Source organism: Sycon ciliatum, chromosome 3, assembly GCF_964019385.1.
Source record: "Sycon ciliatum chromosome 3, ocSycCili1.1, whole genome shotgun sequence".
Taxonomy (NCBI): Eukaryota; Metazoa; Porifera; class Calcarea; order Leucosolenida; family Sycettidae; genus Sycon; species Sycon ciliatum.
Window position 1 is genome coordinate 12801274 of NC_088645.1, and position 14937 is coordinate 12816210.

The 14937-nt window shown below is 47.5% G+C and overlaps 1 protein-coding gene across 1 annotated transcript in view; it reads right to left on the reverse strand.

The window, feature by feature from the left end:
• Nucleotides 1–391: 391 nt before the first annotated feature.
• Nucleotides 392–14937, reverse strand: part of LOC135811478 (protein O-mannosyl-transferase 2-like) — a 30614-nt gene continuing 16068 nt past the window's right edge. The window contains exons 12-23 of the mRNA XM_065324719.1: nt 11422–11497; nt 10624–10681; nt 10194–10272; nt 9115–9293; nt 8205–8296; nt 6721–6797; nt 5592–5663; nt 4688–4747; nt 4008–4113; nt 2711–2851; nt 1675–1801; nt 392–1120 (exon numbers count right to left, since the gene is read on the reverse strand). Coding sequence (XP_065180791.1) covers nt 1015–1120; nt 1675–1801; nt 2711–2851; nt 4008–4113; nt 4688–4747; nt 5592–5663; nt 6721–6797; nt 8205–8296; nt 9115–9293; nt 10194–10272; nt 10624–10681; nt 11422–11497 — 1173 coding nt within the window. The 3' untranslated portion in view covers nt 392–1014. The remainder of the gene's footprint in view (nt 1121–1674; nt 1802–2710; nt 2852–4007; nt 4114–4687; nt 4748–5591; nt 5664–6720; nt 6798–8204; nt 8297–9114; nt 9294–10193; nt 10273–10623; nt 10682–11421; nt 11498–14937) is intronic.

Here is a 14937-nt window from a genome sequence, read left to right on the forward strand (position 1 = left end):
AATTAGGAGCATAATTATATTCTTCACCGAGACGTAGCGCTTACCTGATTGTTTATCATAGGACTTCAGCTCCATCACGAACTTGGTATGCACTTCGTGCTGTGATTTTTGTGTTTTTTGTTCGCGATTGTATTTTCTCTCAACTTGAAGGGCTACCACGGGTCATACCCTTACCTGGACATAGTCATATTTGTGTTTTCTAGACTCGTCCAGGCATACAGATTTTGAAAATATTATAGTTTACCCATACCTACAACTTACAGAACTTGAGTTATGGCTGGTTGTTTGTACTCGTGTTTGCGTGACCACCCCTCACATACATTGAGTAAGACCCACAAAGGGTTAAACCTATAAGCGGCCGTGTTCTAGCCAGGTCAAAATAGTAGGGGGGCAGGCATGGGAAAAAGTTACCCCATGACCAATTTTTTCCATTGTCCAAAATTGTCGTGCCATGCAAAATGTAACATACGGGGTGAACCCCCAACTTCACCCCTCACAAATGTGCCTTTATGAACCCTCTAGTAGTGACTATCGACTGTATTTTCGTTGAATGGCGTGAAAAATCACAAAAATCGGAAAAAGAGTAGGGGGGGGGGGCGCTGCACCCCCTACCCACCTTTAGCTAGAACCCTGCTAAAGGACAGGGATGTCAGCACAGACACAGTGCTGTTTCTGCATGTTGGTTACGCGGCTCGTCTGAGCTTCAGGTTTTGACTTGACCGGTGGCAGTACTGTTCATCGTGTCCAGCCTGAGAGTTGTGGTGAACAATCTCACCACTGCTCCCTGGGTTCACTCTTGCATCTACAGGGCTACATGCTTCTACACGAAGCTCGCGTACGCGACAAGAGTCACGCGTTCACACAATGTTCACACAGCCTGCAGCAGATTATACATTGAGCAAGCCGGCCCATCTTTGTTCATGCCAGACCTGTACTGGTGACAAGGGGCCACCGAGGCCCAAGGTGTTTGTTCAGAACTCTGCTACGCGGCGTGGTGACTAGGCCGAATGCTGATCAGAACTCCCACGATGGTAGCCAGTGCAGGCCGTGCATCTGGCTACCGCTGTGCTGACTGCGTTCTCCGGTCATGCCGTACGACAGCGGATGAAATAGAGCGAAGCTGTGAGAGTACAGAACACGTCAGAGTACACACGCATGCCAAAATCCATACACCACATATACATACACGCACATACACATGCTTACTGGTGGTGTTAGGGGATTATATAGTGTAACTTGTAGCTCTTTGGTCCTCTTTTCTTCGTATAATTACACATGTTTCTTGGAATTTTTTCCCGTTCATTAGGTACATGTAGGTGAGGACAAAACATGTCATTTCAACATACAATAATAAGCTTGATCCAGGCTACTAAGCTGTGAACTCTCACTCTCTGCTGTGAAACTAAGAAAAACACCGAAGTTGCCTGACCAAACAGATGACTTCTGATTAAAGGTTTCGCGTGCGTGTAAAAGAGAGAGCGAGAGAGGGAGACAACGAGAGAGACAACGAGAGAGAAAAAGGGAGAGAGATAAATCGAGAGAGAGAGAGAGAGAGAGAGAAATAGTGTGAGAGAAAGAAAGATGAGAGAGAGTGAGAGTGAGCGAGAGAGAATGAGAGAGGAAGTGGTTGAGTGAGAGGGGGACAGACAGAAGGAATATACATGCAATGCGTACCTGGCCACAACTGCAGAGAGCACACCGGCATGGAGACATGTACAAAGTACAGTGTAGCTGAGCTGGGCAATGGAATTCGAGGCCAGAAGTTGAGAGGAATGACGCAGCGTAAAATCCAACATTGTACCTGCAGGGATAACAGCCATAGGCAACACCATTGAGAATGTCTTGGGACACCAATGCCCTTGGAAGACAAACCAACAACACCATGAAACCAGTCTCCGAATGGACTAACATATTGTCAATCGTAGAAACGAGAAAATGCCCTTGGGAAGCCCAATGATCCCAGGTTCAATGTCCCAAATTTGGAAATTGACCATGGGCCCCAGTCTTTTCATTTTCAGCAAAACATGGAGGCTGTGGTACAACACTCTTAGCTTACAACCACAACTAGCCCCCAGAGAGAAAGTCTAGAACGGATCCCAGGATACAGAGATGTGCAGTGCACGTCAGCAATATCAGCGTTTTCATCACACATTGCTACATCATTGCGAAATACACTAATACTTGTACTAAATAGTACTATGCATTTGGATCCTATTCCAACAATTTGTGCACGTTGCGAATGTACATTATAACAAACGGCTGAATGCTCCTGGTTATCGCACAGGGGTTCGGGCAAGAAACATTATTCTCCAAAGACAACAAATGGTCTGTTCATGACCCCCCGCGTGCAAGGTGAGTAGATCAGACCCATTACTGAAGTAGGTTTTAGAGCAGGGACACATTAAACATTGTTCCACTGGTGTACTGAGCACTAGGCTCTGGTTTCGCGGCATCCAACCGGCAAGTACTCACAGCACAGTGTGCGCACCCTACATGTACAGTGGCTAGACGAGCCCGGCGGAACCGGTCCGCTTGGTCAGGCCATGGCCGGACCAACGTTTTGGCCACCAACGTGTGTTTACTGCTGAGGAGGTCATGTGCAGCAACCTTATCATACACAAACTGTATGAAGGCTAGGGTATTGCTGGACCAATCAAAAGCTCCTTCCGCCGGTTCTGCTAGTGAAACACGAGATTTTCCTGCAACGTACCAGTGAGCATAGTGTTGAAGAGGAAAGCAGGGAAGTAGTGATGGAAGTAGAGTACACGTCCCATCACGTAGAACGGTATGTAGTGCAACAGCCAGCCTATCAGCATCCACGTACAGCAGCGCAATGAACGCCGACAGTCATCTTGAGCACAGAAGAAAGGAAACAAAAGGCAATGGCTTATGAATAATGCATGCGGTGAGTGCCGTACGCCTTGCAGTTCTACAACGGATCTAGCACATACATCAAGTCCATGTATGAAGACTGTATTGCTTTCACACAATTTGCCCCTCTGTGTCAAGTATAACACATCTGTTAGGTTTTGTGGATCTGGCCAGGACAAACGTGGCCCTGACTCACTTCGTACACCAATTGCTAGCCCACTGGCGCACTATTGGCACATGCCCAGCACTATGACACAATCTGCGCGGCGATACCCGGTGCTGAGGGCACATGCACAGCACTATGACACAACTTGGCGTGGCGGCACAGTGCTAATGCGCATGGCGCTAGTGTTTCTAGGAAGCACACACACACACACATGAACACACACACATGCACACACACACACATGCACACACACACACATGCACACACACACACACATGCACACACACACACATGCACACACACACACACATGCACACACACACACACATGCACACGCACACACACATGCACACACACACACACGCGCACGCACGCACGCACACCACACACACACACACACACACACACACACACACACACACACACACACACACACACACACACACACACACACACACACACACACACATATAATAACACACAAAGACCTACTCTATTATTTTTTTTAGTACTGTGCACCGTGTGGTAGTCAATACTCCAGTACTCGATGAGTAAGACATTGTCACACACAGTGCCCATACAGGCTGCTGCTACACATACCGGCACACACACAGACAGTATACACTGCTAAGAGTGCACAGGTAAGCACAACACCATGCACGGATAATGTACGGGCGTTACTCTCAGTGAGCCGATCAACATCCGGGAGCTTCGGAGATGAGATCGTGCGCAACTGCCCGTGTGTACTCAGACCATGAACTGTAGTGATGACTGGGCAAGAACCAATACCCACCCCCTCCATTTCTCTTTCCCGCCCTCCCCAGATCAAACCAAGTTACCGGTACCTCGAAAATTCACTTTCAGACAAACTTCAGCATAACATTATGGCTCGAAAGGGAGATAGTTACCACTTTCGCAACACATTTTCGGGACCAGAGCCCCCCCCCCCCCCCCCATCGTTCATGCTTACCAGCAAAGTCTTGCTCCAGCTTTACCCCTTTCGGCAGTACAACACAGGACATGATGGCCAGTACTACGTATACCACGATACAAACAGTGTTACTCCACCAGATGATCTGAATACACACACACACACACACACACACACACACACACACACACACACACACACACACACACACACACACACACACACGCGCGCACACACGCGCACACACACACACACACACGCACCCGCGCACACATCCACATGGACACACACGTATACACACACATGTCCGCGCACCCATGCACGACAATGTCATATTATTGCAAAGTCCAAAGAAAAGTTGAACAGCAAGCTAAGCATTAGGAGATACTGGTAGTTTTAGACGTGCTTAGGCTGGACGGAATAAGAACACTTCTCTCTGCACAGGATGGAGCTAATCCAATCCTCAAAACGACAGTGTCACGGAGGTGGTGTTTAGATATCAGTGCATGTGTATGGTTAGTGTGAAGGTAGCTAGTGTCAAGCTTGTTTGGCACACATGAACATCCAAACTGTAATATTTAAAGTGGTTAAAGGCAAATTCAAATTCAAATCAGATACATGCACATCAAGGCTTGCTGCAAGAAAGCAACATCAGTTGTGCAAGGAGTGAAACAGAATCATTGTGTTACCCTCAAAAGCAAACCTGAAGTTGGACCTACCGGATTTCCGAGCAGATAGACACGTATTGTGTTGTTAGCGCCGTTGCTAAATACCTGACCCTGGAACAGGAGATACAAACACAAACAACAGCACACACATACTCACATACACACGTACACACACACACACACACACACACACACACACACACACACACACACACACACACACACACATGCGCACATGCGCTTGAACACACACACACACACACACACACACACACACACACACACACACACACACACACACACACACATGCGCACATGCTCTTGAACACATACACATACCCACATGTCCACATCACATAGTCAGTACAGATTAGCACCTGTGTGACCCAGAAGCAGACCTGTGTTCACTGACATAGAAAATGTAGAGTACAAGCACACACACAATAACACTATACACCGGGCTCTGTTTTGGTGAATAGAGTGGTTGCTATACATGATGTTGAAAATACAATATGATTCCATAGTGAAACTATTTGCACAATTACCGTACTCGCGCGATTAGAGCGCTCTCTTGAATAGTACCTTATCTCGAAGAGTGCCGCAGTCCCTAAGAGCCAGTGAAAATATGGCTCTCTCTTGAATAGTGCCCCCCCCCCCCCGAGCTTGTAACCAGGCTCATGTGCGTGCAAGTTTGGTGTTCTTTTGCTAATATTCTTGTCCACGTCATTGCGCTGGTGGTTTCAGGATCAAAATCACAGTTCTTGTTGCCGTTTTTGTTTGAGTTTTGACAATAACCGTTGTTCTGCTTTGTTATATACTGGATGACGCAAATGTACCAGCATTGAAAAATAGTGCCCTCTCTTGAATAGTACCCCATCTGTGATGGACATTGAAAAGAATAGTGCCGGAGGGGCACTATTCTTGTGAGTACGGTAAGGCGCCAAGGCAGTCCTACCTGGTAGTTGATAGGCCACATCCATGGTCTTGAAGTCACTTCATTAGCTTTCGGCTTCAAGCCACTGCTTGTCTGTGCAACGGCAAGGGAAGAGAGAGAGAGTGAGAGAGAGAGAGAGTGAGAGTGAGAGAGAGAGAGAGAGAGAGAGAGAGAGAGAGAGAGTGTGTGTGTGTGTGTGTGTGTGTGTGTGTGTGTGTGTGTGTGTGTGTGTGTGTGTGTGTGTGTGTGAGAGCGTGTGCGTGTGTGTGTGTGATCAAGTGAGTGATGCAATTGAGTGAGGGAGAGAGAGAGAGAGAGGGAGAGATAGATTGATAGAGGGAGAGCAGGGGGAGGGAGGGAGAGGAAGACAAAATAGAATGGTCAAAGATGAGAAGAGTTTCAGCTTCTTGCTCAAAATCAACCGATTTCCACTAGGGCTCAAACAATTAGTCCGATTAACCGGTTGCAGACCGGTTACGAAGAATTAACGGTTACCCGATAAAGATAACGGTTACGCAGTAACTTTTCAGTCAATTTTTCAAGTATTAGGTCGTTGCAAAGTGTGCACTTTCGCGGGCTGTCGCACGCGTAGACCTACGCAATTTCTGGGCTGTCAACTCGGTCATATCTGGTCTCTTGGTGTGAGAGTATGTATGAATGAGCATGCAAGAGAATGTACAAGTGTGCGTTATACTGAATAGGGTACATTTTTTGAATGAGTATAGTCAAATATACGGTTAAAAAAGAGTCCGCAGGATTGCCGTGGCTTATAGGTTATAACCGGTTAACCGACCGTTAGCTTAGCAGTTAACCGTCAGGGGTAAAACCGTGACCGTTTGAGCCCTAATTTCCACTATTCAAACTGCACAGAAAACCTCAGATCCACGCACTTCTTCTGATGCTCATTACGCATGCCCTGTGCATCAGGAAAATCCCCTGGCACGCTAAAAAACTGCAGTCGTGACCAAAAAATTGTGAACATGCAGTGCCGTAATTTCTGTGTTCGACGGCGCTCGGTCTATCTTTGGCCAATCCCAAAGAACTGTCCACAGACCAATTCAGATAAGCATAGCCAGTAGCTGGCAATGCAGAGTTGTTCTGTGGTGTGCTCAATGTGTTGAGCACAAATACGCATCGTTTCCGGTCTTACCTGAGCCATAACAACATGTGATTCGTACATCTTGTCCAGCAAGCCTGCTCTAAGTGTCTCCAGGGTAGCATTGGGTACTGCAGTAGACCAGGCACATACAGGAATATACAGTTGGAGGAAACGAGCAATGGTGACTGCAAAGGAGACTCGAACGGTCTCCATTTCTTATGTAAAATATTGTACATATGCCCACTCGGATAATGAGCCAGTAATACATGTAAAATAGAAGAAGAAAACACAAGGAAGCAAGTTATGAAGCAACTATCCACGACTGTAACAAGATAACAAGCCGTCAGAGATTGCGATAACAGGGTGGACCCAGGTGCTCGAAGTTCGTACACTTTTACAGTGTGTGTTTGCCGAGCTGAAACTCACACTAGCAATGATCACTTGCCAGAATCCTGCTCGTGGATGGAAGGTATCTTGTCCAAGTTTGTTCTGAGGCCAGGCTCGATTGAACCGGGCCATCTTTCGATCCGATCTGTTTCTCTGGAGTTCGCTGATTTTTCATATCAAATTTTGGTGTCGCAGAGGGTGCTTTAAGTCCGTACTCATCAGAGGTGACTCGAAATACACACATATTTCTGCTAATTGCTAACTTGCAATCCCTCGGTTACGACGAAAGCACCGAAGGGATATGTTTGGCATGTGCCTCCACCAGTATTTCTTGCAAAAGCGTAGTTTGTTACCGAAATGCAAGCTGTTTTTAGTCGGCTCAGAGAAGAAGCAGCTGCGCTGTGAAAACCGTGGGAAAACAGTGGTGGAGATGCCAAGAGTTTCAACCTTTCTGCAAGGATTGGTGGTTCTCTGTAAATTCTTCTCCTCTGGCCATTCTCAGCTCTAAGCTGGCTCTTGATGATTGAGTGAAGGTCTGTTTGACGCCGTGTCCGTTCGAAATCGGTCTTGGCAAAGTTGATTTTTGCATGAAATGTAACCCAATTTGTATTTCGTATGGACACTCGAAAACCCACTCGCGTGGTATGGGACTTCTGCTTATCGTAGACCCCTGAAAATTGCTAAGAGGAGAACATACCACACTGTCCCCTCCATAAAATATTTGAGTTGAATACAAAAACAGAACATGAAATTATGGGCGTACGAACTTAGGATGCCATGTACGGACTTCGAGCACCTGGGTCTACCCACTTTAGCTTGTGAATAAAAAGTTACAACGTGTTTGCCTGTGGCAGCAGTACATGTACTTCTAGGGAAGGTTGGGGTCCTAGTGATGGTCAAACAGGCAGCAATGAACTGCAGCGTTTAGTCCAGGTAGAATCCATATCATTCTAATGCTTGGATTGAAACCAACTGATAATGTTGTGCTCAATTTCAGTTTGTCTGCCTCCGTAATACCAATGGGATAACATGCCTGAAACACTCCACTACTCCACACTGTGCGCTTGGCCCACATTCACAGTAAGAATTCATAGGAGTTGGTCGCAGCTTCTACGCAGGTTGACATCCCTCATGACTATGATACTCACAATGTTTGTTCTCATGTCCTTCGACAAGCCACATGTTGGCAATGTTGTTACGGAGCTTTGGATTACAAGACACTTCTTTCTGCTCCCATCCCCTGCATAACAATTCAGGCATGCATGCACACAGACGCACGCACGCAGACGTACACACACATACACACAAACAAACACACACATATGCACACACACACAGCACACATGCACACACATACAAACACACATACATACACACATACAGACACACACACACACACACACACACACACACACACACACACACACACACACACACACACACACACACACACACACACACACACACACACACACACACACACACACACACACACACACACACACACACACACACACACACACACACACACACACACACACACACACACACACACACACACACACACACACACACACACACACACACACACACACACACACACACACACACACACACACACACACACACACACACACACACACACACACACACACACACACACACACACACACACACACACACACACACACACACACACACACACACACACACACACACACACACACACACACACACACACACACACACACACACACACACACACACACACACACACACACACACACACACACACACACACACACACACACACACACACACACACACACACACACACACACACACACACACACACACACACACACACACACACACATGTTCCAACACGGTTAGGCACCGGATCTGCCACTGACTGTATTCCAGTGCTACATGTATTCCAGTGTTATTCCGGTGTTAGCGGCTTATGATTCAGACCGCACGGTCCGAAAAGACAAAGAAGAAACAGCTGCAATGGATTCAGAGCAACATAAGAAATACAAGAATGTGCCTTTCCCTTACCAGTTTGGTAGCTGTCTGGAAGAGGAATGCAGAGCACACTGGGATATATTGTGCACTAAGATGATTCGAGACTTGAGAACCTTGATGTGGCGACCCACATCTGGCGACACAAACGGCGAGCCGTTGCCAGAAGACCCCACCTGGACCTGCCATACATCGTTCATGTCACCCGTACCATTCTGAAACAGCAGCCACAAGCCAATAAGCCCAATGTACATGGCCAAAATATTGAAGGCATGAGTGATGCATGCGAGTATGCTGAGATCAGGAATGCACTGTTCAACACCCCACGCAACCATGCCCAGGTGGCTGTGTGGGGTATTTATGGTACAAATAATTACATCATTGTGCAATGTCATTGTTGTGCAATGGGTTTACGAGAATGAGACGTTGTCCAGGTATATGAAATCTCTTCAAAGTCCTATCCTCACACATCATACTGATAGTGTGGACTATGGGTCCAGCCAGGGCGATGGTAGGAATAGCCACTGTTTGCTCCGTCCCGTTCTCGTGATCAAGAGAAGCCAGCACAACTGCGGCCACAATACCGTGAGGTATTACACAAATTGCCCCCCCCCCCCCCCCCCCGTGTCCATGTAGCAGGATTATTGAACAGTGGACAGTGTGTTGCTTACAGCAGTGTGTGCATCGGCCAAACAGCATGTTTATGTACGTCAGACGTATACTATGGTCAGTTCACCACAGATAGAGAGTTAGATCAATATGGTGTACTATTAGAGAGATTGGGAGGCAACAACATAGATTTTATTAATTTGTTTGCTTTGGAAATTTCTCGTTAAGGCGTCCCAGAAGCTGTGTAACAGTTAGTCACGGCACTGTCAATGATGTTTGCAAGTGACAAAAGACAATGCAATGATTGTTAAAGATACTGTACGACCATACCACCACCATAACTCAACCGCCATACCGCTGTGACCTCCCTCCTCCCCCCCCCCCCCTAGCCTGCCCTACAGGAAGGTTCTCGAGATCAGCAAGGCCAAGGCATAATAGAGGGTGCCACCACTGATTACGTGCATTGGGCAAGTTTCCATGAGCAGAGGTGAAAAGATAACACTTACAAATCCATATCCGGTGACTTGGTAGTGTTTGGTGGAGAGAGGAGCCTTGTGGTGGTGAGAGTGGAGGAGACGACGCGTCCTGAAACCAAACACAAACAATAGGAAATCTTGACAGCTACCACAAACATGATGCGACAATTATAACTATCACATTTTAAGGTACATTAGTAGCATTGGAGGTTTTCTATGAGGGAGTCGTTTCGGGTACAGCTTGGAGTGGGATAGTGTCTCCACTGTACCACTTTTTCCAAGCCAAGACAATACAGCAGGGATAACACAGGACAATGATGGAGAATACATGCATGCCTGTACGCTATCACTGGGTTGAACTCAGATGGCGAGCGCAGGCTATATTTAGAGGGAAAAACGCATAACATTAGACCCCCCCCATGTTTCCTCATTTCACAAAATCTCTGTTAGAAGTACTCACAAAGCATGCTCCAGTCTAATAAAGTCGCCATGCGACACAAACTCAGGTGCTGATCCATCTACAAGAAGAGGATGTAGAATACACACAAAACACAGCACACAACACCCAGCACACAGCACACAACACACGCGGAACACACAACACAGAACCCAGCAAACACAGCAAAGCACACACAGGACACAGGACACAGGATACGCACACATCATGCTACTTTCTGCAGCATTGCGCTCCTCAGTGCCAGTGGAAAAAAAACTCCACCGGCAAACCCACAACTCACTCGCATGTCACCGGAATATGCGGGCATTATTCAGTCTCAAGACAAGAAGACACGTTACAAGACTAAAACAAAGACTGCCACAAATGATGTGCCTACATGCATGTAGTGGTTACACAGACAAAGTCTAGCCACTGGCCAAATTGCATGAGCCCATAGCATGCAGAGGGATCGCCGCACTGAAGGCCATTTCGTCACACATATATCCGACACAAACGGTGCTGGCAGCAGTATTACCAATGCAGATGAATTCATCACAGGCGAGTGGGAAATTGAGTACGAGACTCCTGTTCTTGCAAACCCAGGTTACCATTGTCTTCAGACAGCGCCCTACACCGCAGGCTAGAAATTTAGTGTAAAGATCTTCACCGCAAGGTAGATATTTGGACAAAGACAATACGACTGCTAAGATTAGAACGCATAGTTTTATAGCTCAGAGCCAAACGTTAGAAAGTCTGGTTCTTGCAAGCTCGTGGCAAGGGAAAACCCCCACGGGATAGATTGCTTAGCAATGCCACACCTACCAGTGTCTTGTGTGTGTGAGTGTGCTTTACGCACAACCCACTTGTTATTCTCATTGCGATGATGATACACAGTGATCTGCACAATACACAGTAAAAACAGTGCAAAAAAATTCATTAGCTGCTAAGCAGATAAACACTGAAGATTGCCCCCCCCCCCCACCTTCCAGTCGCACAGTTAAAGACCTCCACACACTAGCTTAAAAGGAGCATTATAACCCTGACAAAAACGTGGCCACGGACAGCTGAGCCTCGAGCGGTAGGAACTATGCGTCACTATGCGCCACTCTAGCCTTTGCGGAGACTATCTCATTATGCCGAATGAACAAATAGGACAAAATCTGTATTTCTCCCCGTTAGAATATTTCTACTTCCTTCGCGTCATCGAAATTGTCGCAGTTTGACTTTTGACATAAAACGGGGTATTTACTCACCAGCACTCGTAACACAGGCAAGGAATCGGACATAGGCGATAGTCATCAGTATAGGGTGACGGCAAAGTTCTATTTTCTGTTATTGGAAGCTGAAATATTTGAACTAAACGCAATTTCTTCGCTGATGTCGCTGCGATGGTAATTTCGACTTGCTGAGATCAGTCAGGCGTTGCAGCCTGCACATTTCTCGTGCTTATGGCCATTCACTCAAGCCTCATCACTGTTTTACCTTAGCTGGGGTGAGAATGACTTCGTGGAACAAGTGGCAGCGCTTGGAGAAACATCGAGGGGTCAACAAACTAAATGCATGCAACAGCAATAAAATTTGTCGCTCTGGCTGAGACTCTCCGTACATGATTGTACCTGCAAGAGCCGTGTAGACTCTGCACGTAGTGCTAGTGATGCACGCGCAGGTGCCGTACCAGTGATGCTGAAAAAGAGGGCGCGCTGGACGTGATAGTACACTTAACTGCATGAGCTGTGACCACACAGCTAAAATAAATGGGCATGCCACGGCTAAAAAAGGTCATTTCAAGATCGAGGTAATTCCGCCGACGGTAATCAACCGACCTCGCAACGATCGTGTATTCATAATTCGTTGATGGTGAAGTAGAAATCATCCAGAGCTAGCAGTCGACAAGCATAGCAGCTCTTGTCCTGTGGAGAAAGTCAAAGCGTTTGAGATGAGGCGCGACCAACTTCCAACCTTCATTGAAATATTTCGGAACGATATTTTTGCGTCCATTGACATCAGCGACGACGAGGACTTAATCTCTGCGTGAAAACTCTCAGTCCAACTGTCCTGGAACGTTACTCTAGTCTTCAGACTATCATACTGTGTAATACGTTTTGAATGGTTTAGCTTATGGACTTGTCAGTAACAAGTGACAAGTCACTAGTCAAACTGCGACAATTTCGATGACGTGGAGGAAGTAACTTCATACTGAAAGCCGATTCCAGAGTGGTTTCTTGTTCACTTCACTAGCAATATGGCAGCGTCAGCCACTCCTGGGAGACTTTATAGGGCAGGGTCAGCCACTCTTCGGAGACCTTAAAGGGGAAGTTAAGGCAAAAATTAAAATTTCACCAGTTGTAGTCTTCGGGGTGCTGAGTCGAATGGTCTTGGTCCGAGGAAGCTGAGACGCTCCCTTCCTACTTGAATCCCAATCGAACTCGCGCACTTCCACCGAAACTGGGTGACTGCGCCCTACTAGATGGGGATTTGTATGCAAAATGTCACTAAAAGCGCCATTTCGTTCTTATAAAAGCACGGATGACCGCGATTGGCCCATATGTTGTAGTCTTTTGGACGCTGAGTCGACTGGTTTTGGTCCGAAAAGGCTGCGATGCAGCGTTCCTCCTTTATTCCTGATACGTTACTATTTATTCGTGAAGACTTGGGAACGGAAACAAAACATGTCATGAGAAAGAACAACAGGAAAAAGAAGCACACTCAACTAATCCGTGTGTGTGCGTGCATGCAGTACAACTATGACGTAATGAATATAGATACACATCACGCCCCTTCGAGATGTTGCGAAACCTGTGACAGCAACATCTATCATAAATAAAACAAAATGAAGAATGAAAACAACAAAGCAGAGACAGCAGAAATTGACATTAGTGATCAAGAGTGTCAATCATAGGACTGTCCATGATGCGAACCAATGTTTAAACGCTGGGGTGGCTTGCCCTGACGTGCACTGCGGCGGGACGGCGGCGGCGGGGAAGAGGCGTCAGCAGCAGCCGGTTGGACAACAAGCGGTGCAGGCACAAGTGGGCGATACGGACGCAGGAATCTGCGGTTCCGCCAATAAATGCGACCACTCGGCAACTTCACTAGGTAGTCCCGATGATTACCGACAGCAACAATGACCCCACGAATAGACCACTGCTTGGTGCGCGGATGCTGAACATCCACGTGGGTGCCGAGGCGGAGCTGCGGCAACGAGCAACGAGTTGACGACTTGTCTGTGACGGCATCGTCGGATGGCATGGCAGTCTCATCACGTGTCGTCGCTTTGGAGAGCCAGGATGAATCAAACTCCTTCCAATGTGCAATGACGAATGACTGGAGAGAGCGGCCATATAGGAGCTCAGCGGGGCTCTGACCAGAGGAGCCAGGTGTGTTTCGCCATTCCAGTAGCCCTCGGCGGAAGTCATCTGTGTCAAGATTGCCATTCACGGTTGTCTTGGTGATAAGACGCTTCATGGCTTTGACAGCAGCTTCGGCGTGTCCATTACTCTGCGGGTAGTGAGGAGAGGACATGACATGGTTTACCTGCCAGCGCTTACAAAACTCAGCAAACTTATGCGAGGAGAACCGGGGACCACCATCTGTACACAGCACAGCAGGAACACCAACATCAGAGAACCAGCGACGGAATGCTAGTATCACGTCATGCGATGAGGTGGTGCGGCCAGTACGCGCGACACAGGGCCAACCGGTCAAACGATCTGCATACACAAGGAAGTCGTGACCTTGACAAGTGAACAAATCGGCAGATGCACATTCAAACGGTAGTGTCGGGGTGCGGTCGTTCAGCAGGGGCTCAGCTGGCTGGGACGACTGGTGTTCGCGGCAAGCAGGACAAGAACGAACGAGTGTATCAATGTCCTTGGTGATACCGGACCAGTATACAAGCTGACGCGCACGAGACTTAGTACGCACTAGGCCTTGGTGTGAAGCGTGGAGGTTGTGCAATACCTGAGCACGCAATGATTCAGGAACAACAATGCGGTTGCCCTTCAACACAATGCCATGGTCGACGGAGAGATGCTCACGTCCATTCCAGTACGCACGTAACGGAGCAGGCAACTTCTGCTGGCGATCAGGGAATCCAGTCAAGATACACTCAATCAATGACTGGTACGTGGCATCTGCAGCGGCAGCTTCCCGCAGCTCTGCAACCTTGAGATTCGCATTCGGCTCAGTGTCCGAGTGTACCATGCAGATCTGAATGCTGCGGCAATGAAGCGACGGGGCTTCACCAAGCTCATCAGTGGTGGAAGGAATGCGTTAGGCGAAATAGCACGTCATAGTACATTCGAGATCAGCGGGAAGAAGATGACGACGTCCACTAAT